The sequence below is a fragment of the Denticeps clupeoides genome, chromosome 4 (assembly GCF_900700375.1).
Source record: "Denticeps clupeoides chromosome 4, fDenClu1.1, whole genome shotgun sequence".
Taxonomy (NCBI): Eukaryota; Metazoa; Chordata; class Actinopteri; order Clupeiformes; family Denticipitidae; genus Denticeps; species Denticeps clupeoides.
In genome coordinates, this window is record NC_041710.1 from 8,766,140 (window position 1) to 8,789,973 (window position 23,834).

A 23,834-nucleotide genomic window follows, 5' to 3' on the forward strand; every position below is an offset into this window, starting at 1 on the left:
TTTCCCCTGTTCCCCGCCATTATATCACTGCCAAGCTTGTACAGCATTGGCGAGGTTAAGATGCCCTCCTTTCCTTCTACAAGTCTGTTTTTTTCCCCTCAATGTGCCTGTGAGGAATTCAATATAAAAGCCTAACCTAACTATCATAAAGACCAGTGGCAGCAGGCCCTGGAGGAAGTGGACTGGATTTTTGAAGTTTTTTGGTTTTGTTTTCTAGGGTCCTACAGGAGGCTTTGGCTTTCACTTTGTAGCTTGCATCAATGAGGAATCATCCGTGATCACATGATGATCAAAGTTTGAATCCTGTCTGTCTGTTTGTTTGAGCTTTCTCTCTGCCTTTCCGGCCATTAGTGTGTGTGACACACATATGAGAATTTTCACTGAGCTTTTGTAACTTTTAATAGTTTAAAGATCTCATGGGGACACTTCACAAAAGTACACAGCTCAAAAAATAAAGGGAACTATAAATGCAACACTTAAACAACTCAAAGTCAGTTACACTTCTGTGAAATCAAACTGTCCACTAAGGAAGCAACACTGATTGACAATCAATTTCACATGCTGTTATGCAAATGAATTAGACAATAGTTGGAAATTATAGGCAATTAGCAAGACATCAATAAAAGAAGTGGTGTCCACAGACCACTTCTCAGTTCCTAAGCTTTCTGGCTGAAGTTTTGGTCACTCTGAATGCTGGTGGAGCTTTTACTCTAGTGGTAGCATGAGATGGAGTCTACAACCCACACAAGTGGCTCAGGTAGTACAGCTCATCCAGGATGGCACATCAATGCAAGCTGTGGCAAGAAGGTTTGCTGCTTTGGTCAGCGTAGTCTCCAGAACATAGAGGCATACTAGGAGACAGACCAGTACATCAGGAGACTTGGAGAAGGCCATAAGAGGGCAACAATCCAGCAGCAGGACCTCCACCTATGTGCGAGGAGGAAAAGGAGGAGCACTGCCAGAGGCCTGCAAAATGACCTCCAGCAAATTACTTCATGAGGGGTGGTAAGAGAGCCCGACGTCCACAGGTGGACGCCTAACACCATGCATCGCGTTTGACATTTGCCAAATTTGATAATTTGATTATTTGATTAATATTATACAATTCTAACAAAGAGTGGCACTCGAGTCATCCAGGAATCCCAACATTGGCCTAAAGCATTGGCGTGCATTACATTTTGTCCCACAAATGATATTCTGTATATGAGGTTATTGGCAAAAAGTTACACTGAAATAATTCAGAGCCTTTGGAAATAAGTGTTATTTTAGTCCCCGAAACACCTCCAAAGTGAGCTCACACTCAGACAGTGGTGAGCAAGCCAAACCAAAGCAAATCAGCTGAGTCACCAGCTGAGAACCTTCAAACACAAGACACCAAGAGGTGAATTAGCATAGGTGAATCAGGAGCAGTTACTAACCTCAACAGACAAACCAGTCGGGGAAAGTCATCGTCGGCGCAGATGACTGCATGTAAGACCAGGAATGCTCGTTTCGCCCAACGAGCCTTGAGTTAGTTGTAATGCCAACTAATCTCACAAGAGGGAGTGCTGTCTGTTTTTGCAACCTCCTCCCATTGTGGTTGGCTGAAAATACTTTTGCAAGGCACTATGTCACATGATAAATGCTAATTTAATCATCCCTATTTAACATTACTTTTGATTATTATTTTGTTCATAGTCACAATGTCATGTGACCAGCTGCTGCTGAACGACATTCAACAAGCTGTATCAGAAATCAGAAGTAAGATACCTGTACTATTGAGCGGCTCAACTGAATTGAAGCCTATGGCTACAGCTTTTCAGCTTTTCATCCAACAAGTCTTTAATAATGTTCTGTGGTTGTAGTTTGGGGCCAAGGTTTGCATATGCTCTGCATGGCCCCTTTGAGACAAGCTCTTATATGTTTTTTTGCATCCATGTTTGGGGAGGAGTGAAAAAAGTTCTTTTTTTTTTTCTTGTAACTTCTGAAGTAAACGAAGGTCAAGCACGTTTTCGAGTCTGTCATTTTGTGCAACACCAACACTGGTGACCCTGATGTTCGGCTGCTGGATGTTTCCCGAGACAATACCAAACAACTGTGACCACGAATGCAGTCTCTCTCAACCTGCCCGAATTCTGGGAGTCATCAGCCTCATCCTGGTTTGCCCAAACAGAAGTGCAGTTCGCGCTGAGGGACACAATTGCTGATGACAGTAAATACCATTACGTTGGCAGCAGCCTTGGGCAGCTCCAGAGTGACCAAAGTAGTGAGGCTGAAAAAAGAAAAATAACTAGTGTGACATGCTAAAGAGCAACCTGTTAAAAGGTTTCAAACTGTCCTCTGCTGAGCCGGCATGTCGACTTTTTTCACTACAAGGCCTGGGCTACAGCTCAACCTCCTCGATGAGAATAAGCCAGATTTTCTTTTCCTGCACTTATTCCTGCATCGGTTTAGACTTGCAAGGACCTTTTTGACTTCTCCAATTGATCTTATGGCTTTTAAATGAATTACTTTAATACAATGTTTTTGGTTTGTCATTTTAATAAATAGTATGAATGTCATAATAATTTAAAAGGCAATTCTCTGACTCAAAATACTGACTTCGAAATACTGTAGATTCCAAAAGAATGAAAGTGTCAGACTTTGAAGTTAAAAGTTAAAGTGAAGTGATTGTCACATGTGATAAACAGCAGCACAGCACACGGTGCACACAGTGAAATTTGCCCTCTGCATTTAACCCATCACCCTGAGTGAGCAGTGGGCAGCCATGACAGGCGCCGCTGAGCAGTGTGTGGGGATGGTGCTTTGCTCAGTGGCACCTTGGTGGATCGGGATTCGAACCGGCAACCCTATGATTACGGGGCCGCTTCCTTAACCGCTAGGCCACCACTGCCCCACTGAAACACTCAGTTTTGCTAGTTTGCTACCATAGCATGTATTGTGTTAAATCAGTATATACTTTTTTGGTAGAAATATGGGTTTAGAAAAGGTTTTAAAGTGAAGTGATTGTCACATGTGATACACAGCAACACAGCACACGATTAGGTTATTGTATACAGGGTTCAGTTGAATTCATTCTCAATGTTTTTTAAGACAATATAGCAACAGCAGTCTAAACCAATGTAATAGTATCTCAGTTCAGGAACCCCTGTTCAGTATCTGTCAGAAAGTAATTTTATTGATTTTATTTTTTTTTTTACAGACCTTCTCGTTGGGTGTACTCTGGCAATGGATATTCATTTCATTTCACTTATCCGTACCTATCAAAGGAGTGAGCCAATGGCCCCAATTACCATCACTCAGCGAAGACAGGCCCATATAATCTCATCATTGAGGGAGGGAGAAAAAAACGAGATTCACCTGTAATCAACATCACTGGAGACACCAGAATTTAATATTCGTCTCACCTGCTCTGCATCCAGAGACAATCAGGGGTTCCATTCACTCCATTCCATGTCCGCTGAGACACACTTTCATCGTCATCATCAGTGTAGCACTGTGTACAGTCATTAAAAGTCTTTTTTTTTTTTTTTTTTATTGTTGCCAAAGGGACCATTATCATAATCGTAGTTAACGTATATGATGCTGGTGCCAGGCTAGTTTTAGGCATATTCTCACTCTTTCAGCCTTGCAATTTTAATGTGGTGCTAGCCTCAATATTTAAATTTAAATATAAAAATATCCCAAACCTTAAAAGGAGTGGCTAGAGGTTCAAAATGCATAAAATGGAATAATAAAAAAAGTAATTACATGAGATTTGTCATTGATCTGCACTGTATAAATGCCACTCTTTGTAATTATTAGAATGATACTCTAAAATGCCTTGCAGGTCCACCACATCTCAATATTCCAGTGTAAATCCGGATGATTCAAATGGATGAGGGGTCGCCGATCAAACTCTTCCTGGGATAATCATGAAAGGATGTGCTTGGTAAGGTGCCTAGAGACAATGGTGAGGCTAATGTGCACGCTGCCTCCTCAGTTTTAGATGGACACTACATAGAAATATGGGGCCAAAAAATCAGGCATTTTCTGGTCTGCCAGCTCCTATTAAAAACAACGCTTGTACCATTTCTCCATCGCAGGCGCTCCCACAAGCCATGGAAATATACAGAACATAAAAAGGAATAAAAGCCTTCCTAGCTCCGTAGTGACAGTTGAATCACAAGCGCATGCGTAAGGCACACACACACACAGGTACAGAATAGATCTTCAGTTAGCTGCATAGTAAACAGGGGCAGGCTGGAGGTCTGCCCTACCTGAAAATGAAAAAAACATTTTGAAAACCATAAACTGGAGCTGCGGTTCCATAGCGTCCACGCCTTCTCTCGCTCTCCTGAATTCATAAGCTGACAGAGCTGGAACAAAGACCAGCTCTCTAAATTGAGTTGTTCTCAAAAAAAGAGAGAAATTTCAGCTACAGGGAGTTTAAGGACTTTTTAAAAGAACAGAATCTGTTCAGTCCAAGTTTGAATACAGATAACGCCTTATATTTCTGCAGTCTCGGGTGCCTTGGACCACCATTAAATGCCATATTCATCCCTCTGGATTATTATGGAACAAACATAAACAAAACATGCTTATAGACATGATGCATGAATGAGGTGTGTGACAATTAATTAACAATTAGAACTTTCCGGCTGACTTAATACAAATTAGTATTCCTCAATTGAAAGAGGACTCCTAATTAGGGTCGATTTAAACGTAATTACAGATGGAATTGGAAACCGAAGTTGCAGATAGGGAGGATGTTCTTAAGGAAGTCTCCAAGGTGACAGCAGATCCTTCACACAGACTTACGAATGCAGCTGCAGGATGAGGAGCCGCAAGGTAGAAGCCGAAGCAGCGCATGAGATACAATCGTAAATGCAATTTAATGAGCTGAATTGCTTTGTGTTAATACAGCAGCACCGGGCCTGCCTCAGATGAGCTGCATCAATTACACTATTCATTAAGGCTCACCTTAAGAGACTAAACAGGTGCTGAGCATTACTTTGTGGTTTGTACCACGTTGGCTCTCAATTTGCACTTGCCTAAAATCTATGTGTGCATTCCTATCGAGGAGGTGTTGTAATTTATGGTTCAGGTGGCAGAGATGCAACGATAATCCACGGATGAAAGATAATGTGCCCAGATTTTGTGCAAAAATCCAAACCCCTACACATCTAGGAAACACCTTAATAGCTTGCATTTGTTTGTTTTACTTTGACACTGAACAAAATCTGATATTTGCATTTACATTTATAGCATTTATCAGACGCCCTTATCCAGAGCGACTTGCAATCAGTAGTTACAGGGACAGTCCCCCCCTGGAGCAATTTAGGGTTAAGTGTCTTGCTCAGGGACACAATGGTAGTAAGTGGCATTTGAACCTGGGTCTTCTGGTTCATATGCGAGTGTGTTACCCACTAGGCTACTACCACCCTATTTGCAAGATCAATGTTATGCTTGGGTTCAGTAATGTCTCAAATACATTACTAATGTCATCTTCGCTGTAAACTAATTCAACAGCTCTATAAATAGCTCAAAAATAAAAGGTTGTAATCTAAAAAAATTGATTGGAATAATTATTTGTGCAGAATTCTTTTGAGTTACATTATAATTGAGTTATTGAATTGCCTTTTACAGAATTTCTAGTCCTTTTTATGACTTGTGGTGTTTGTAGGGGTTTTTGTGGTAGTAGCCTAGTGGATAAGACCCCACTTGCTACCACTGTGTCCATGAGCAGGAGCTGCACCAGTCGCTCTGGATAAAAGCGTATGATAAATGCCGTAATGTAACGTTTTATGCCGGAAGATTTATTCTCGCCACAACCCTACCCATTTTCCCAGGCTTGGGACAGACCACCAACAAACACACTCTTGGCCACTCACATGCCGAGTCGCCTACAATTTCCTGTACTAATTTGTCCTAATCATGATGGATTTTCGTTGTGTTAGACAAGTGGACGGTGGGAGTAGAGCTTTTTACGGTGTATTTAATTGGTCATTAAAAAGCAACAGGTTCAACTTGACTCATTATGCTTGTTTACATTTTTGTACATCTGGAATATCGCTGTTGAACATGATTTGTAGTTTAATTACCATAATTACAGGAGATTATTTAGGAATGCGGTCGCGTCCATTTGTTTTGTTGCTTTGCTGAATTTTTCGAGATTGGCCAAACAGCATTTTAACAGAACAGGCCTTTTAAAAGATTAGAACTGGTATAGCAAGGACCATTTCACCACATAAACAAAAGCGTGGTTTCCTTTTTAGCATTTCTGTTGCATGTGGCAAAAATGGCAGAAACGATTTGCTCCGTGACCATGAAAACGAAAGATCAGTGCAGAATTACCAGGGCCGACACTGTGAATATTTCATGCCGCGTGTATTAGGCTTCATTTGCACAGGGACCAGGCGTTCTCCTCAATTACCAAATGAGTTTGCTCAGACGCTGGCAACAACCACTTCAAAGTTGGAGACGGCTGGCAAAGCGTCCTGGAGCTCTCATGTGGGGACGAGGCGCCCCCGCTCCAAGCAGAACTGCGGCAATATGCAGTCGAGCTGTGTTTTTATTTTACGCTGCAACGTTAATCTAATGAGCAGCTTGGGTAATTATCTGGGGGGGGGCCTTATTTTTCGGGAGGAGTGGTGTGTAAGCGATTGCACCCTGTGGACAGACGCAATGTGTTTGCGGAGATACAACAGCTGGACAGTTGAGCAATAACATAGCATTGATCCCAGGATGCTTGGTTTTCTTTCCGTCGTGTAAAAAAACACACATCTGGAGCTTCTGACATCTCCAGATTGGGAAAGTTACGTTCCCATTAGCAAGAAGCTGGAATATAAAGATGCTATTGATTAGTCGTAATGGCCTGTGTATCTTTTTTCCGCCGTCCCAAGTCGGCACCACTTGCGGCATCCCGTCAAACTCGGACTCCGGGGGGAAAAAAAAAGCTGGTCCTGCTGACGCTGCAGTTTACGAACGTGCAGAACTGTGCAGGTGCACCTGCCGTGCGTCGCACTTGGACTGTCGCCCCGGCTACACTCCGACACACACACACACACACACAGATACACACACTCCAGCGCGCATCATTAACATGTGTAAAGCTGGACGTGGATGCAAATCACTCTCGCAAGTGAGTCAGTTAGCCAATTTCACGACTGGTATGAAATTACTCCTGAAGCAAATTTCAAATCTAAGGCGTGTGCAGGGCTGAACGTGTTAAAAGTTTGTTTCGAGTTTGTTTCTGCCATATTTGAGGGCAGTCTGGTTGGTTCACTCGCCCACTCGGGCCCATTTTCTCTCGGTCATGTGTTTCTAATGAGTGGGCCCGCAGATGCTGCATGCCGAGATCGACAGGCATCTATGCGGATGCGGCGGGATTGTTCCAAAAGCTGAACCTGGGGGGGGGCAGATATCCACTTGAACGAGATATACACGACAGCTGTTCGACTGCCAGTTGCGTGGGAGGCGGAATCATAATCGCTCTTGTCCTTTTGTCAAATCACATTCCAACTAATTGCTGACAGGAGGGGGGGGTGGAAAAAAGTTGGACTTCTGCGGGAGCTGAACTTGGAAATGGAGAATGAAAACCCCTGTCCTCCTGACTGCGGCGAGACATCTGGCCGAGCTGCTGAGTTGCAGGAAGCTGGATGCCGTGGCACCCGAGTTCAAAAGGACAGCTGGCCTTATGGCGAGGGGCGCGCACCTGCACTCGGGGAGACAGCCAGAGTCAATAACAGCCCACAGCTGGCTTGGGATAATGGACTCCGCGCAGGAAAACACCAGGCGGATTACGGCCGTAATCATTGCAGATAATAACGCACATCTGCCTTGTAGCAGTGATGGAGCGGACGGTGCAGCGGCGTGTGCTAACAATGTTTGAATGTTTTGGGGTTTTAGTGTTTAGCTCTGGGATGGGTGTACTGTAGCATTCTTGACAAGCAGCTGCATAAAACTACAGAAAGACTGACCTGCAGTAAAGTGAAAGGGAAGTGATTGTGATAAACAGCACAGCACACGGTGCACACAGCGAAATGTGTCCTCTGCTTTTAACCATCACCCTTGGTGAGCAGTGGGCAGCCATGACAGGCACCTGGGGAGTAGTGTGGTGGGGACGGTGCTTTACTCAGTGCACCTTGGCAGATCGGGATTCGAACCGGCCACCTTCTGATTATGGAGCCTCTTCATAAACGCAAGGCCACCACTGCCCCACTGCCCCATGCCACCTTAATACTGTAAGGTAGCATGGTGGTTTATGGGTTGGGACTGCTGCTGGGCAACATGGGCAGGATCCTCCATGGGATTATATTTCCTCACATAGTGTGGTGTGCATGCGTGTGGTATGTGATATGAAATATAGTATGTGACACCTCCATGTTATGTCCCTGGTCTAGGGTCAGGGACATCACAAATGGGACATAGGAGCATAAACTCCAAAACGACGCGACAACACGTAAGGATAATAGTTTATTGCAAACAAGGACATTGAAACAACAAAACACACACAAAACAGGTCTGGGCAGTCTAAGTTACTCTTGTCTTCTGGTCACAATCCTTCTCTTCACCAACAACATTCTCTCCTCACACCACATCCTCTCTTCACCAACAACATTCTACTCTCACACCAACATTCTTCCCTTGTCCCAAAGCAGCCGCCATTTTGAGTCCTCTTCCCTATTACAGCCTACCAATCATGGCAGGTAGTGGGAGGAGTCCAATCATGGGCTGATGAGGAGCCGCCCTGCAACATTACAGAGAGAGAGAGACAGAAAGAGAGAGAGACACACACACACACTCACACAAACAGAACACACCCATAGTCTGCCACAGGACGTCACACTCCAAAACAAGTTTTTTTTTTCCAGATACAGTTCTGCACTAGTTAGTTATATAATCTGAAAATGTCAAATTATGCCATGAGTCACATTTAGTCAAGTGAAGTACACAGATTTCAGGACTAAAGTATTAAAACTAAAGCAACTATATTAAAACGCTCACTCACGCATTCCCTTATTCCTGCCGGAGTCCATCCTGGGACATTGGGAGCAGGGCAGGGACATCAATGCACCTCCACACACACTCATTCACACTCATTCACACTCAATAGAGTCAGCAATTTGCCTGGTGTGCAATTTGGACAGAAGGGGGAAACCGGAGAATCTGAAGGAAACCTGCATCAACACACGAGGATAACATGCAATCTCCCCACATACAAGACCTTCGAGGTTTGAAGCCAAGCGCTCTGTCATCGTACCATCATGGTGGCCTAGCGGTTAAGGAAGTGGCCCCATAATCAGAAGGTTGCCGGTTCGATTCCCGATCCGCCAAGGTGCCACTGAGCAAAGCACCGTCCCCACACACTGCTCCCCGGGCGCTTGCCATGGCTGCCCACTGCTCACTCAGGGTGATGGGTTAAATGCAGAGGACAAATTTCACTGTGTGCTGCTGTGTATCACAAGTGACAATCACTTCACTTTCACTTTCACATCAAAAAAGAAATTTGATAAACCAAAGTAACAACTGCATTTAAAAACTAAAAATGATTTATTTGTGTAGAAATTACAAATAGTGATGCAATTTCTTTTTAAAAAGTAGAACAACCCTATGTGACCTCAATGAGGAAGCCATGGTCACACTGAATAAAATGGACTGAACTAACTGCTCTAGAACGTGAGAATGCACCACTGCACCTGCTCATTAGTTCAACTGCAGTGCGTCTGCGTTCGGCCAAGTGTCCTTCAGCGCCGCCACGTCTCCCTAATCTCTTCCTGGAGCAGTTGGACAGTATATCACACGCGCCCACATTTTCACCTCCGCAAGATAAAGCTCTTCAATCCCATCGAATAAGAATGATCGACCAATATGCATTCCAGAGCGACCCGAGCACGGAAATTTATTTTGCGTTAATGCCGTAAATGCTTTTCAGGTTGAACACGAACACTGTAATTCCTCTCTCGTGCTGCAGTTTTTATGTGTTTTTCAACAGTGAACCACTTGAGCATATTGTCCCCCATGCTGCACGCAGTTCGATAAGACTGGACATGCTGTCATTTTACACCTCAGATGGCCGGAAACGATTATTACTTGCATTTTTTTTTTTTAGTCAATGCCGTTTCTCAAGGTCTCTGTTTGATCAGAATTACAGCGCACCACGGGGGTGCAAAAAAAAAAAAAGAAAAGGCGCTGGCTGATATGTGTGAGACAGATGACTTGTGTATACCTAACAGGCTTTAAGCTCGGCGCGGCATATTACAAGGCGCTAATGCCTCCTCCTCCGGTGCCAAATTGCAGCCTGGCCAGATGGCGCACTTGCTTTATCACGTAGCGGACAAAACGAAATACAAACTACTAAAGTTTCGGAGCGGCGCACCTGCTCAAAGTCCGGGGGCGAGCCGATCCGGGCCCTTCGGGGAGCCTGTGTTAGCCTCGCGGCTACACGGGCCTCCGAAGCCTTTCGGATCGTAATGATATCTCAGTCAGCCCTTATCCCCGACCGGAATCATCGTGATGGTTTTGGTTACTCTTCACACACGCACACCGGCACGCTAAAGGTGAGATGAGGGATGCTCTGCCACGCACCTTCGTGCTCCAATTACTCCACTTCCTGGAGGCCAGAGCCTCTTCCCTTGGGTGAGGGAGGTGGGAAGAAAAGGCGCTTGAATTATGCAAGGCGAACGTTAAATGTCAGAATGCTAAAACTCGGTATTTCTTCCGTTGTCTCTCTGGCATTTTGATGTTTTATGCATTTCGTAATTAGCCGGATCCTCGGGATGCGTGGAGGTGCAATAAGGCTGGGTGTGCAGGTACCTCCGTCCGAGGTGCTTTCGAGAAGTTGGGCTCATTTGAAAGGCAAATTTTATCAGCTGAGACGATTCTCTTTTTTTTTTTTTTATTCTTCTACATCACACTCTTTCTCTCACTCAGTAATAGAAAATTGGGCACATCAACTATGGCATTAAATATACTTTGCCATTGTGACTCGTGAAGGTCACGCGGCTTCGTCCGTGCCCCAATTAGCATGTCATGGGATTAGCATAAAAAAGACTTATCTTCTTTTTACCATGTCCTGTTGCCCCACTGCTGGCACCAATAGTGCTGACACAGGGGCACCGGGAGTGGGACAAGGTGAGGGTCTGGGGACAGGCCATCCGAGATCAGCACCGGCTGTTTGGAAGTCATCGACAAGCCCCTCGACTTCTGACTAATTCGCTTTTCCTTCCGGTGGAACGAATGCTAATCCCACAATAGAAGGGGAAAGCCAGGGAAGAGCAAGGTGAGGACAGGGTGGGGGGAGTCGATAAAGGCTGTGGGTGTACGGCACAGTAGCCATGCGCAGCATTTGTCAACGTCACTGGGGACACGTACATTTTGCGTTTGTTGTCCTCTATTACAAATGGCTAAAAGCTGTTTTGGCCGGAGAAATGGGAAGCGGGCTGCCCTTTGCACGGTCATCGTTTGACGGATGGCGTGATATTTAGCCCTATCTGCACATGAATAAAGGGGTACGCTGGTGTTGCACGTGATGATGAATTTGGTCAAATCATTGTAATGCGGTAACCTTCCTTTTTTTTCCCCCTTCCTTTCTTCAATCCAGCTCTTACAGCTGGACTCTTCAATCTTGGAAACTGGAACGTTGGGTGTGTTGGGGGTTTCAAGCACCTTTAGGTGGGCCCAGCCTCCCAGTTGTTTACTACATTAATAAAATGACTTAATAATTCGAATGAGCTGTCATGGTGCTGATCCCTGCGGAATTTAATTAGTCTACACTAATGGAAGATGATTTTATATGATTTGAAAATGGGAGGAGCCTGATGATTGACAGCTGTCACATACTCTTCTCCAACATTCTGGGTGATTTTTATCATTAAACATTGTGTTCCGGTCTTGTTTTATATAAAAATAGATAAATATCTTTTTATTTATGTAAATTCTGAGGGTGCCTCTGACCTTAAAAGAGCAAAAAAGCAGAGGATGCTTTGCTTAGGATGTTCTAATTTAAAAATACTGCATAGTGATCTTTCCACCAACTTTACATTATCAACACAGGGACGTCCATTATCAATGTACTGATGTACTTGTGTTGCAATTGTGTTTTATATGTTAAAAATACTAATTCATCTACTGCATTGACTACAAGTGAAATTGTACTTAAAAGGTAAAATTTTAATGCACCTATATGGATGAAAGTACTACTTGATGTCACGTCCATGCGGGCATGACGCGGCGGGTGAACGGAGAGGAGGACGAAGAGTGACGAGAAGACGTGGAATGAAGGACGCTTTCACCTGACATCACGAAACCGGGGTTTAATTGTGAATCACAAGACAGGGGAGACATCCAAGACGTAGATACTGGTGAACACGGAACATAACTTCAAAGACCTGACAGCAAACAGAAACGAACAGGGCAGCTTTATACAATTAACACAGGTGAAAACGATTAGGGAACATTACACAGGGCAACAATTAAACTCCGGTCCGGATCCCGGACCGGAGTAACCCCCATTTCTGACCGGATCCTGACACTTGATATTTTTCTGTGGTCAACAAATGCATGAGGGATATCTGTGGATGTGTGATGTGCATTAAAAACAGGCCTGGCCCTTCAGTCTTGTGGTCCAGTTGCTTGTTTGGTGCAATGGAGATCCATGTTCAGGGCCAGCTTGCTCTCTTTGTATAGAATGTGGTAGTGTGGTTATTGGTTGGGTTTGTTGTTCTTGTCTTGTTCCTGACTTGTTGCTGTCCATCCTGGAAGGAACATCAGTGAGTCTTGTAGTTAACAATAACAGTAAATTCATTGTCATTCCCGGATGAATGGCAGATGGTGCATATCAGATGGTGCATTCGTCTTCTTTTCACCGGTGATGTAATGAACCTCGAGGGTGCCAGACACATAGGCTGTAAAGTGGTACGGTATGTATTTTAGTGATCTTATGTAATCAGTGAAGACCACTTGGCAGAAAACGGCATTGACTGAATGATCCTCCCTCATCTGGCACCATGGTAGTAAAAAAAAAAAAAAGCAGAAGATCGGGCCGAGCTGAAATCTTTTATTTCTGAAGAAATAATAAGACAAAGTCAAAGGAGGAGGAAAGTTGGAGCACTGTGAGGGTGGGAGGAGAAAATGCGGCAAAAGGAAATGAGATGAAAATATACGTGGGGAGGAGAGTCTCACAAATACAAATGTATCAAGAGGGGCAAAACATTGAAGGAATCAACTGTAATTGCTTTTTTTTCCTTAGACCTCGTAATGCAAACAGGAAAATAATAAGCTCTCACGGCACCCAGAAGAGCTAACCTGGGCTGACCTGATGTCAGTGATGCTGTGTGGGTGTGAACACGTGGCCTACTGTAGGAAGCTTCAGTGCAGCAGGAACTACAGTTTATTAATGCAGTAACTACATGGAATAAAGACACAGGATTGGTGTCTGGATTTCCAGAGTGTGCAATATTCTGAATTTTTGGTCACTTTTTATAGTGCTATGTTCACTTTTATTGTGTCAGGTAGACCACTGTTAAGAAAACAGTTAAACACAAAGGCAAACAGTTTTTTGGAGATGACCCTGGTAGTGTGTCCTCTATTCTCTTTTCTACCTCTCTTACATACACACATACACACACACTCACTAAACAAGTTCATGCAATCCTGTGTAGTTATGTCATTACAGGCAAGATGTTTAGGACCTTCCTTTTGATAGAGTGCTTTTTCAAACATTTATTTCAACAAATATTTCAAACAAATTTAAGTGACTTGTTGAAACATGCAGCACCAAGGGGTTAAATAAATAAATAAATGAACCAACATTAGTTTGTTCCTATGCTAATTATAAATTGAAAGCAAGGTGGGTCCATGCATCATTGAGAATCCAAACATGCAGCTGCTTCCCCAGAAATTAATTCTCGCTGGGAATTTGGAGAAGATTAGAAAACAATGTCGGGGAATATTGATGGTCCCAGTTCTTTAGTATAATGTGTGCCTCTGTATACGCATCAGTACTCCATGTGTGATTGCACTTTGCAGGATCTACCAGAGGCTCATTAATATGAGGTCCCTCGCGGCCCCTCCCATTCTGATGAATACATCAAACATTATTTTAGGGGCTTATTTTTCTCCATTACAGCTTTAAAAAATTAGCAGGGGTCCTGCTTCACAAGAACTCTCCTAGTCATTAGAGGAAGGCTGCACCGGCAGCTGCAGTGAAAAGGTGTAGAGCTGCGGCCCAACATGCACACTTTTCCTTAACAAAGCTGGAGTCAGCATCTGCTTAAAGCAGCAACAGAACTTCTTCATCTCAGGTTGTGGTCATGGTGATGGATTAACTGGAATGCTTTAGAGTTAGGTGGTAATCCTTTAAGATTGGTGAAAAAAAATTATTCACAAAGTAACTGCCTTTAAATTAAACATTAAATTTAGCTAACACCAGCTATGCCACTGATAAACTAATCATCTATCACATCACCTCAGGTTTTTATTCCACTTCCCTCCTCTTCAGTCTCTTTGTTTTTTTCTATTGCACTATGTATCTGATGTTCGTCGCATGACGTTTTGTGCTCAGTGAATCACTGTAGGTCTAACCGGATTATTGACTACTTTAAAAAGCTACATGGATATTTTACTCTGCGTTTTTTTTTTTTTTTTTTTTAAGTTTTAAAATAGTATGCATAAAAAGTAGACTGTTATTTCAGGGCACCTCTGTGAATGTTCACTGTCATTTCTTATTTCTGATTTGGTCTTCTTTTTTTTCGCGTTAACGCCAAAATGGAATGTTTCTTCCTTAGCTTTTGATGGATTATAAACTCACCTTGCACATAGAACCTTGAGAATAATGTAACAACTAGAGCAGGAACGTGCTGAACGTAATGAAAAACTTGCTGGTGTAGTTCTTGGTGTAGTTCTTGCACACCCCTCTTAATCACTTTGCTTATGGCATTATATTTCAGGTTAATTTGCCACAGCACATTAAGAATGAACATGAAAAAAACAAATGCGGCAGCGCTGCTGCAAGACCATTGCTCAGTGCAATTATGATGAATCCTTCCTAAATCCCCCCCCTCCCCTCCTTCTTCTCCCAGGTCCACAGGGATTAACAGAAGAATGCTGGTTCCGGGTGCCCAGGAGCAGGATGGCGCTGAGTTGGCAGAGAACTGCGCTCGTTAGATGGTTCCTCTCCATGCTCCTATGGCCGTGGGCATCTCTGGGCCCCCTGAGCTTGGTGCTGGCCTTGGGCGAGCAAAGCCCGGCTCCGTTCACCTCCATCTCCGGGAGGAGCAGCGGCCAGCTGGACTGGCTCCTGTCCGATAAGGGGCCGTTTCACCGGTGCCCGGAGTACACCGAGTTCAAGGAGCGATTCCAGCAAGGCTACTCCACACGCTACAAGATCTACAGGTTAGAGGTCTTTGTTTTGTCTGTCACTCAGCGCAGGGTGGGAGTCCTGCAATGAAAACTTATGATCCTTTTGAACAGAAGGAACAGCTAATGGTGCGTCTTTATAATGATATTTTTACGTCACTCCCTCCAGCATCTTATGCAAACTTTGAGTAATATGCTGCGGTGATGAGCATCCAGTGGGCCGGATTATGAAATGTGTCACAAAAGTTGCAGTGCATTCATTTGGTATAAGTGACTGGGGAAAATATTCATGTTTGATTGGCAAATACCTTGTTAATAACATAATGAGGGGGAGGGGGTCCGCCTAGAATCCTTGAAAGATACGCTCGCATGAAATCTTCATGAGGATACGTTCACATGAGCCGACAGGTGTGTGACATAAATGGGACAGAAGTCAGAGAGCTTCCCACTCACGATTCGTGACGCGTTTTGAAATAACGAAGAGGAGAGATCGACACACTTGCCATAGTTGCTGTGAGTCATGCACCAAGACAATTTGCCTCCAAACTATCTGCCTAGAAATACATCTTGGAGAGTCCCAGACTTGTCCTTCAGAGGCAGAAATCAATGAGCTTAATTACTGCAGTCTTTGTCTGACCCCCCCCCCCCACACACACACACACACACACACACATACACAGACCCCATCGGTTTGCCCTTTCTACCCACTTCCTGTACCTCCTCATCGTTTAGCTGCAGTGGGCCGCTTCCCACTGCCAATTCCCGACACCGACTTTGAGCAATATAGCCGGGCAGGAAAGGGCCTGCAGAACAGCCACAGGCTTGGTGTAGGGCTGCATGAGTTTCCCCAGAATTGCCTTAAAGGCTGCCCTCAAGGTCCAATATTACAGAGCACACGTTTTTAATGCCCCGCCATAGTGACCAGAATTTGACCGCTGCAGGGACCTTAGTGACCAGTGGCAACTGCTACCACAAGTGAAGTATAAATAATTTAATACACAGAAAAAGGAATTCCAATTACTTTTGTTGTTCCAGTTACTTTGAAGATCTTATTAGCAGAACCTTCATTGGGTTTACATGGCATTTATACATAAAATATATCACACTGGCCTTAATATAAGCTTCCGACACTAAAAACATAATACCAATAGATGGTGCATAATATAATATCATATTTAAGTTTTTTAATGTTTTAAAAAGCTGTCTTTATTTGGTGCAATACTGTGAATACGTTTGAAAATTTTTGAGAATACAAATGCAAACGCATTTTTCATTATCAACAAATTTTGTTTAAGACAATTTCATTGATTTCTCAAAACATTTTCAGATAAATAGAAATGCACAAAGATATGAGGCCTAACACACAGTCTCCAAGGTTTATCAGTGTTCTGTGTCATATAAGGAAGCACCACTAGATAGAGGTGCATAATTGGGAATGTGCAAAGAATGCATTCTTACATACATGATATCTAACAAAAAATACATACATATTGTGAACCAATAATCATCATGCCCATATTTAATACATAAAATGCATAAATGTTTTGACAATATTTGATTGTGCCATTGTAGTGCTGCTGTTGGTATAATAAAAAAGGATAGAATAAGTACTTGTGCTTCCTGTAGTGTGTGTCTCAACATATGTTGTGTTTGAATCGAATGAATTAGAAAATCTTTTTTGATCGGGATGGCTCCCCAACACGTTCACTGCAAAAGGCCATTTTGATTTGTAAACTGATCTTTCTATGCCAAACATCCAGGGTGAAACTGCAGCTTTGAGCCGAGCTTGGTGGGGTGTCCGGGTCCGCGCAACGTGAGCTGGGAACACCAGCTGGGCCCGCCCCGAGCGCGTGCGCTTTTCCGCCATTTCCGTGGTCACAGCCTCCCTCTGGGGGGGCTGCGCCAAGCTGAAGGATTCCCGCCAGAGGAAATTCAATGGTCCTTAGTCATACTGCCAGCACCGGTGGGGATTTGTGTCGGCTGAATGAAGGGCGAGATGTGCTGGGCCCGCTTGTTTTTGCGAGCTGAGCCGAAGACGGGCGCTGATAATGTTTTGATTTTTAAATTGAAATCAGTCGCGCGCGGGGGTTTTTCCTCCTGGAAAGTGCGTGAAATGATTAAATTGTGGCAGGTCTATTTACCGGCACTTCTCCGAGTGTGTGACAGATGCTGTGCTTCTCCTTATTGTCTGTTTACCAAGCACACATGGCGCTAATGGAGAGTAATGACATTTTCTGCTTCTCCGGCGGAATGTCATACAGATAAAATAAAGAAGACAAATAGAAAACTTTTCCTTCCAATCTGAAAGGTCATGCATCTGAGAAACTTAACACGTGGAAGTAATTGTTCCCATTACAGGCCACTTGTGCGGGAGCTGGATGTTTACATCAGGCTCATGGAAGCACGCTCATGATGCAATTTGCGACTCTGTCCCCACCGTAACAGTACCTGAGGCTCTTTGTGCCCTTGGAAGCAGGTGAATAGGCAACGGTGGTGCTGCAGGGAGGTAGTGGATTAGGTTCCCAGCCCCAGGGGTTGTGTAACCAGGTAATGCCGTTTTTTTTTTTTTTTTCCCTTTGGAAACAAGGAAAGAAAACACATCAGCAAAAAAAAAATAAAAATAGCTGGATGAGGCCAAGGCCATCTGTGATTGACTGGCTCGGAAGGTAAATGGGATTTTTGCAAATGGATGGCCGCTGGGATAATGACATTTTTGCGGATGAACGGTGTCCTATTTGCTTTCATGCAAGATGCCACGCCACGCTGGTAGAGTAATGAGGGAAATATCTGGCAACCTCGGCTTCCAGGCCCTGATCTGAAATCTGAAGTGGTTGACTTTTGTGTTTCAGTGACATGATGTAATTTAGCCCCCTTTAAGCGTTTGCCACGGGATGCTTTTGGGACATTGCAGAGAGCACAGTGCACTGATGCCGCACACACAATCAAATTTCCCATCATGCCTGTATTGATATTTGCCTCAAGTTCAGTTTTGCTGAGTAGACTTTTTTTTGCTGTATTTGCGCGATGCAATTTTCCTTCCTTTTTACAAAAAGAGAACGGTTTTGTCATTTCTTATTTAGTTAAAAGAAACAGAGTTGTGTGATAATATGTCTTTTAAAAAATTCATGGCTAACCCACCAGGATTACAATACCACCCAGGAGGAAGGAGCTGCCAAGCTTCTCTCTAAGATACCTCCTCCTAAAACAGATCAATACAGTCAGGAAAAATCTCCAGCTTTTCCTATCCATCCACCTTGGCCATGTCAGGCTGCTCTGATGGAAATGGAAGGGTGTATTGTTTTTTTTCTCTGAGCTATTGTCTCACTGTGTTGTATGATATTGTATGTTTCTAAACCCTGAGAGCATTCCTGTTTACATGCAGGGTTCTTGCTCATCCTCCCCCTCCACTCAGGTTTTCTATCAAGCTCAGGTCACTGGTCACGACAGAAGCTTGATTCTGTGGTCCACTAACAGTCCAGAACTTTTAGCAGAATGCCGCCAATCAAAAGCGGTGCCACTGGTGTCACCCTGCAGCCGTGGCATTCTGCAATTGACACATACAAAGGAAACATTGCATTTGACAAAACAGATAGGGACATTAGGATTTTGAAGATCAGTTGACTTCTTTCTCGTTTGGTTTGAATGCTCTACTTTTTTTTCTGAAGCAGATTGATGATTAGAATGAAGTCATGTAATAGTTCATACATAATCCAATCAACTAAAAGATCTGCTCCATTGTTTCTCCTCAGGGTAAGGGTCCAATTCCGGTTAATGCTTGAATGTTCCAGTAATGCTTTCTGATCTTTTTAAACATTCTTTAAGTGAGGTGGTCACTGTGTTGTCTGTATTATGTCCACTTTTTGAGAGGCTCTTTTGCCTATGAAACATTGTGTTTCAATTTTGCATCAGCAATTTGAGAATTTGGCAAGCAAGGAATCAACTATATTTCATCTTGAGAGATGCTTCAGATAATCTGAAAAAGAGCATCAAGCAGCCATTGCGATTGACCCTGCAAGACTTTTGATGTGCTTTTTAATTTAATAGACTGTTTTCTCAAGGGTTCATTCAATTCCTTTTATTTTTCTGCTTTTTTGGATTATGACTCAGACTCATACCCAACACACATACACCCACACCATTGTACGTGAACCTCTGAATCTCATGTGCTGATGGGGGAATTGGAAGAACTGCTGCTTTCCTTAGTTTCAAACTGCATTGGCACTCCAATGATAACAGGAGTTCTCTCCAAAGGACTGAGTTCAGAGATTCCTTCGAGATTATCTGCTTGAACTAGAACCTCAGGTTATACTGAGCAGAAGTGCTGAAACCCTGTGTGGTCAGATGCACCTTAGACGTAGCACAGAGGTTTTCATGTGTTAGAACTTCATTGAGCTAAAGATTCGAAACTTGCCGCATTTCATAAATCCAATAATACCCATGGATCACAAATTCAACATGCTTACTTTAAAAAAATAAAGAAGGAAAGAGAAAATCCATACAGTGCTTCTGATTTTATGAATAATCTAGAAGAGCAAACACTCTCATAACCAGAGAGAAAAGTTTGTTCATGAGGCTTCACAACGCAAGATTCAATTGACAATTCTAATCTCGAATCAGACGGAGATGCCACACGATAAATGAAAATTGCAAAAACACGGCCAACAGAGCAGCTGATTAAAAATTGAGCGATATGTGCTCAATTGTGTTTAACTCTGAATTCAAAGGACCAGTATAATATATATTTGTATTTGTAGTATTTGTTTGAATTTAGATTTTTTTTTGCCTTTTTTGCCATGATTCATTTAATCCATTCTCTTATTTATATATATTTTTTTCAGAATGAAGAGAGTGATCTAAACATTCACATATCGTCTGAGATGTGTCTGTGTTTGCCCATCTTTCCGAGCCCTTGGGTGCTAAAGTGGAAAATCTAATTATATCGCTCATCGCTGCGACTCCCTGTGTGCAATTAACAAGATTCAGTTTAATTCCAGAGAAGAATCAGTGTCTTTGCCATTCAGCTCGTTTTTTGAAGAAAGGGAAAGGGGGGGTGCCCTAAGCCATTGGTGCACACCATAATACATTATCCCATTTGGAGGAAATGTTCCAATTACAGGAGAAGGGAATGCTTAAGAAATTAATCTTAGAGCTTTACCATTTTTTTGACAAACGTACTTTTTTTTTATTCTGAAGAGCAATTTAAATTTTTCTCCCGATCTCCTGGAGAATATGCATAAGTGTCTCAAATTAGGGGAAAAATGTGGCAATGCTCGACGCATTTTGCTGAGCCAAAGCAACGCGGTAGAGTGCACTGCCAGCACAACATGCACCAGGGAGAAGCGGTAGCCGCTAATTGCCTCTTTCTCTCGTTCTCGCCGTCCCCCCGACTCTACAAACCACGCTTCGCATTAAAATGAGCCTCTGTGTACAACGCGCTCCTGTATTAATAATGACCGAGTCGTTTGATACCTAGGACACGGAGAGGTGCGCAATAGCATGATTTCTTTCTCCTGCGTATTAAGAATTGTAGTTTTTATTTTTTTGGTATTCCTGCCGGGGAATTGTGGGATGCGGTTAGGCCTTGTTTCGGTCACCGCCCCGCTCAGAACCGCTGCTGACTGACGTGCATGCGTTAGGAGATCTGAAAGGCCCGGGTTTCTCCGAGCGAATAGCGGCACATCAGCATTTCTTCTCTCTCTCTCCTGCCCCCCACCCCCCCACCCCCCGTCACTCAGGCAGCAGGCGGATGCACGGAGCGGCGGCATGAACTCCGAGGGGCTCTTTGTAGCTTTATATTTAGATCTGGCTTCCCGCCGCAGCCCGGGGATCCACCCAGCACTAAAGAGAGGAGCGGAACTCGCGATTTTCCCACTTGCCCATCAGCGAGGATGCAGGGTGCCCTTTGACCTGTTTTCTAATGCACGAAGTGTGCCAGGTTTAGGTGTGCCTTTCGTTTCCATATTTACTGCAAGGTGGAGGTGAATATTCAGTCTCAATTGAAAAATTCCCATCTTTCCATGCCTATAAATTTGGCCTCGATTCTCTCCCTCTAGTTAAGAAATTTGACAGCGAGAGTGATGCCTCAGCGCAAGCGGCGCGTTTTTTTAATAACTGTGCACATCAGCACAGTGTTAACTATAAATGAGCGAAGCGCTGCTTGCATGGAATGACTCATGCTGTCCAGATGAGAGTACAGGAGAAAGGAACTGGTGCATTGTGGGTGACGATGCCCTCCAACCCCACCAAGCTGCAGGTGCAATCAGCTTGTGTTAAAGGCCTTTAATTAAGTCCATCTATCATCATTAGTGAACACACGGACAGCCAACGCTTTAGCTAATTAACTCTTAGAAGCTCAACACAGACGGCTGTAAGCCCCGCGGGTCGTTTTTTTTTTTTTTTTTAAATAACAGACATTAACAGAAACTAATGCTGTTCTGAGCTGGAAACCCACAGAAACATTACGTACTTTCCTTTTTTTTACATTTTTCTTTTTTTATTTTACCATCTTGTGACATAAAGCCCATCGAGACATACTATGTGGGCTATATATGAGATAAATGTGAAATTAATAATTCTATTTTAAAGTACAGTGAATCAGGAGTTCTCCGGCAGGTCAGGGGAAAGAAACGTAGTAACAGAATGCATCAAATAATTCATGCAGTGCAGTGCAATTTATACACCACCTATGTATTAGTGACCTGAATCTATAGGTCAGAGAAGGGAGACAAACAGCAAATGTTGACTACGTGCTCACATGCAAGGGTGTCACATCAAAATTCCGACATGCAGGAGTTCACAGTTCACAATTTGCTAAAGGTTCAGCTGACTAACAGATCAGAACGACATTTTTTTCTCTTTGCTGATGCAGTTTACGCTAATTTGCTGTAACATTAATGGAGGATCACATGATGACGCCCAAAATTCCCCTGCGCTTCAGGCTTTGTGTGACTGACTGTGTGAATGCAGTCTCAATCTGGGAGGTCCTGGAGCACGCTGCGCCACAAATTAAGCACTGCCCTGAAGGACGGAAGGGAATTCAGTGGCCCTGTTTTTTTTTTTGTTGTTTTTTTTAGAATAAGTGTAATTCCTGATGTGATTGAATTCATTTCTCATTGGTAGACATACTGGCAGAAGCTCAACCTGCCTGACTGACCTACAAAATTGCATGGCATTATTGAAGACCGGTCACAGTACCGGGATGTTCAAAATATCCATTAGAAATACATAGATAAATTGTGGATATTATCACCTCCAGCTGCATCTTCTAGAGTATGATGCTGTTGGGTATGAGAGTGCATAACTCTACCGGGGCATAAACACAGGAAGAGATGGCATGCAATGTGGACTGGCACCATCGTGTTGGACCACATCCACTATGAGGCGATTACCAATGTACACTTTTTCTTTTTTTGCATGCAAATATTAGGAAATCCACACATCAAGTGATAAACACAATACCACACTGAACATTCATTCAAACGCAATTTCAACACTGTTGGTATAATGCTTGTTAATCAGTTTTTCTTCCTAATTGCTTTTTATTGCATTGCATTACATTCATTCGTCAAAGAGTAGAAGCTCTAAAGAAACAGTGTAATTTTACAATTTATTTATTATTAAAGATATGCACCATGCAGACAAGGTCATTTTTAACCAAACACATCAATATGATTTTATGACCTATGCATGTCTAATTCACATCTAATCACCTTACAAGCAGATATTTACATTGTTTTACATTTATGCACATGAAAATACATGCACAGATTATTTTCCACCAACACATGCTTGTCAAAACATTTGATTCTGCAGCTCCACATGATTCCACATGTCAGTTGAAAAAGTCTTTCCCTTCTTGGCCAAACGGCATTTGGCAGCGAAAGACAGTGATTGAAGAGAGGCCATGGTTGACTTCCAACTGAGCTCTGTTGTTCTGCATTGTTGTTCTTTCAGGGAATTCAGCCACTGGAAAGTGAACAGTTTGGCCACGGAGAAAAGAGACTTCTTCAAGGCCCCACTGCCCTTGGCACCCGAGTTCCTCCGCAACCTCAGGCTTCTGGGACGAAGGCCGACACTGCAGCAGATCCACGAAAATCTGATCAAGAAATATGGAACTCACTTCCTTATATCAGCTACACTTGGTGGTAAGAGGCTTTACAGCTCTTCTTGAATTCCTTGAAAATCTAATTTTGAACAATTTAATGCTTGTGTCACATTGCATGAAGTCAAATTTCAGGTAAACATCCTGTGCTTGGGACTCTCTGTGAAAGTCCATAGGGGAAAGTTGTGATCAAGAAAAATCTTGAGAAAACAAAAGCTGGTTTCTCAAAACAACAATTTTTGTTCTTATCTCAAAAAGGGCAATAATTTGGACCAATTTCCAAGGTCTGCTTATTGTGGCTGTGGAGTCTGCGTGCTGTCCCCATGCTGGCACGGGTTTCCTCTGGGTTCTTCTTCAGCTAGTGTGCAAAGACATTTCACTGCCAGATGTCAGTGAATTGCCAAAGACATGCACT

At 43.3% G+C, this 23,834-nt stretch overlaps 1 protein-coding gene across 1 annotated transcript in view; it reads left to right on the forward strand.

The window, feature by feature from the left end:
* brinp2 (bone morphogenetic protein/retinoic acid inducible neural-specific 2) overlaps positions 1–23,834 on the forward strand; it is a 90,580-nt gene that overhangs the window by 21,170 nt on the left and 45,576 nt on the right. Inside the window, exons 2-3 of the mRNA XM_028978117.1 lie at positions 15,042–15,354; positions 23,272–23,462. Of these exons, the coding sequence (XP_028833950.1) occupies positions 15,092–15,354; positions 23,272–23,462 (454 nt within the window). The 5' untranslated portion in view covers positions 15,042–15,091. The remainder of the gene's footprint in view (positions 1–15,041; positions 15,355–23,271; positions 23,463–23,834) is intronic.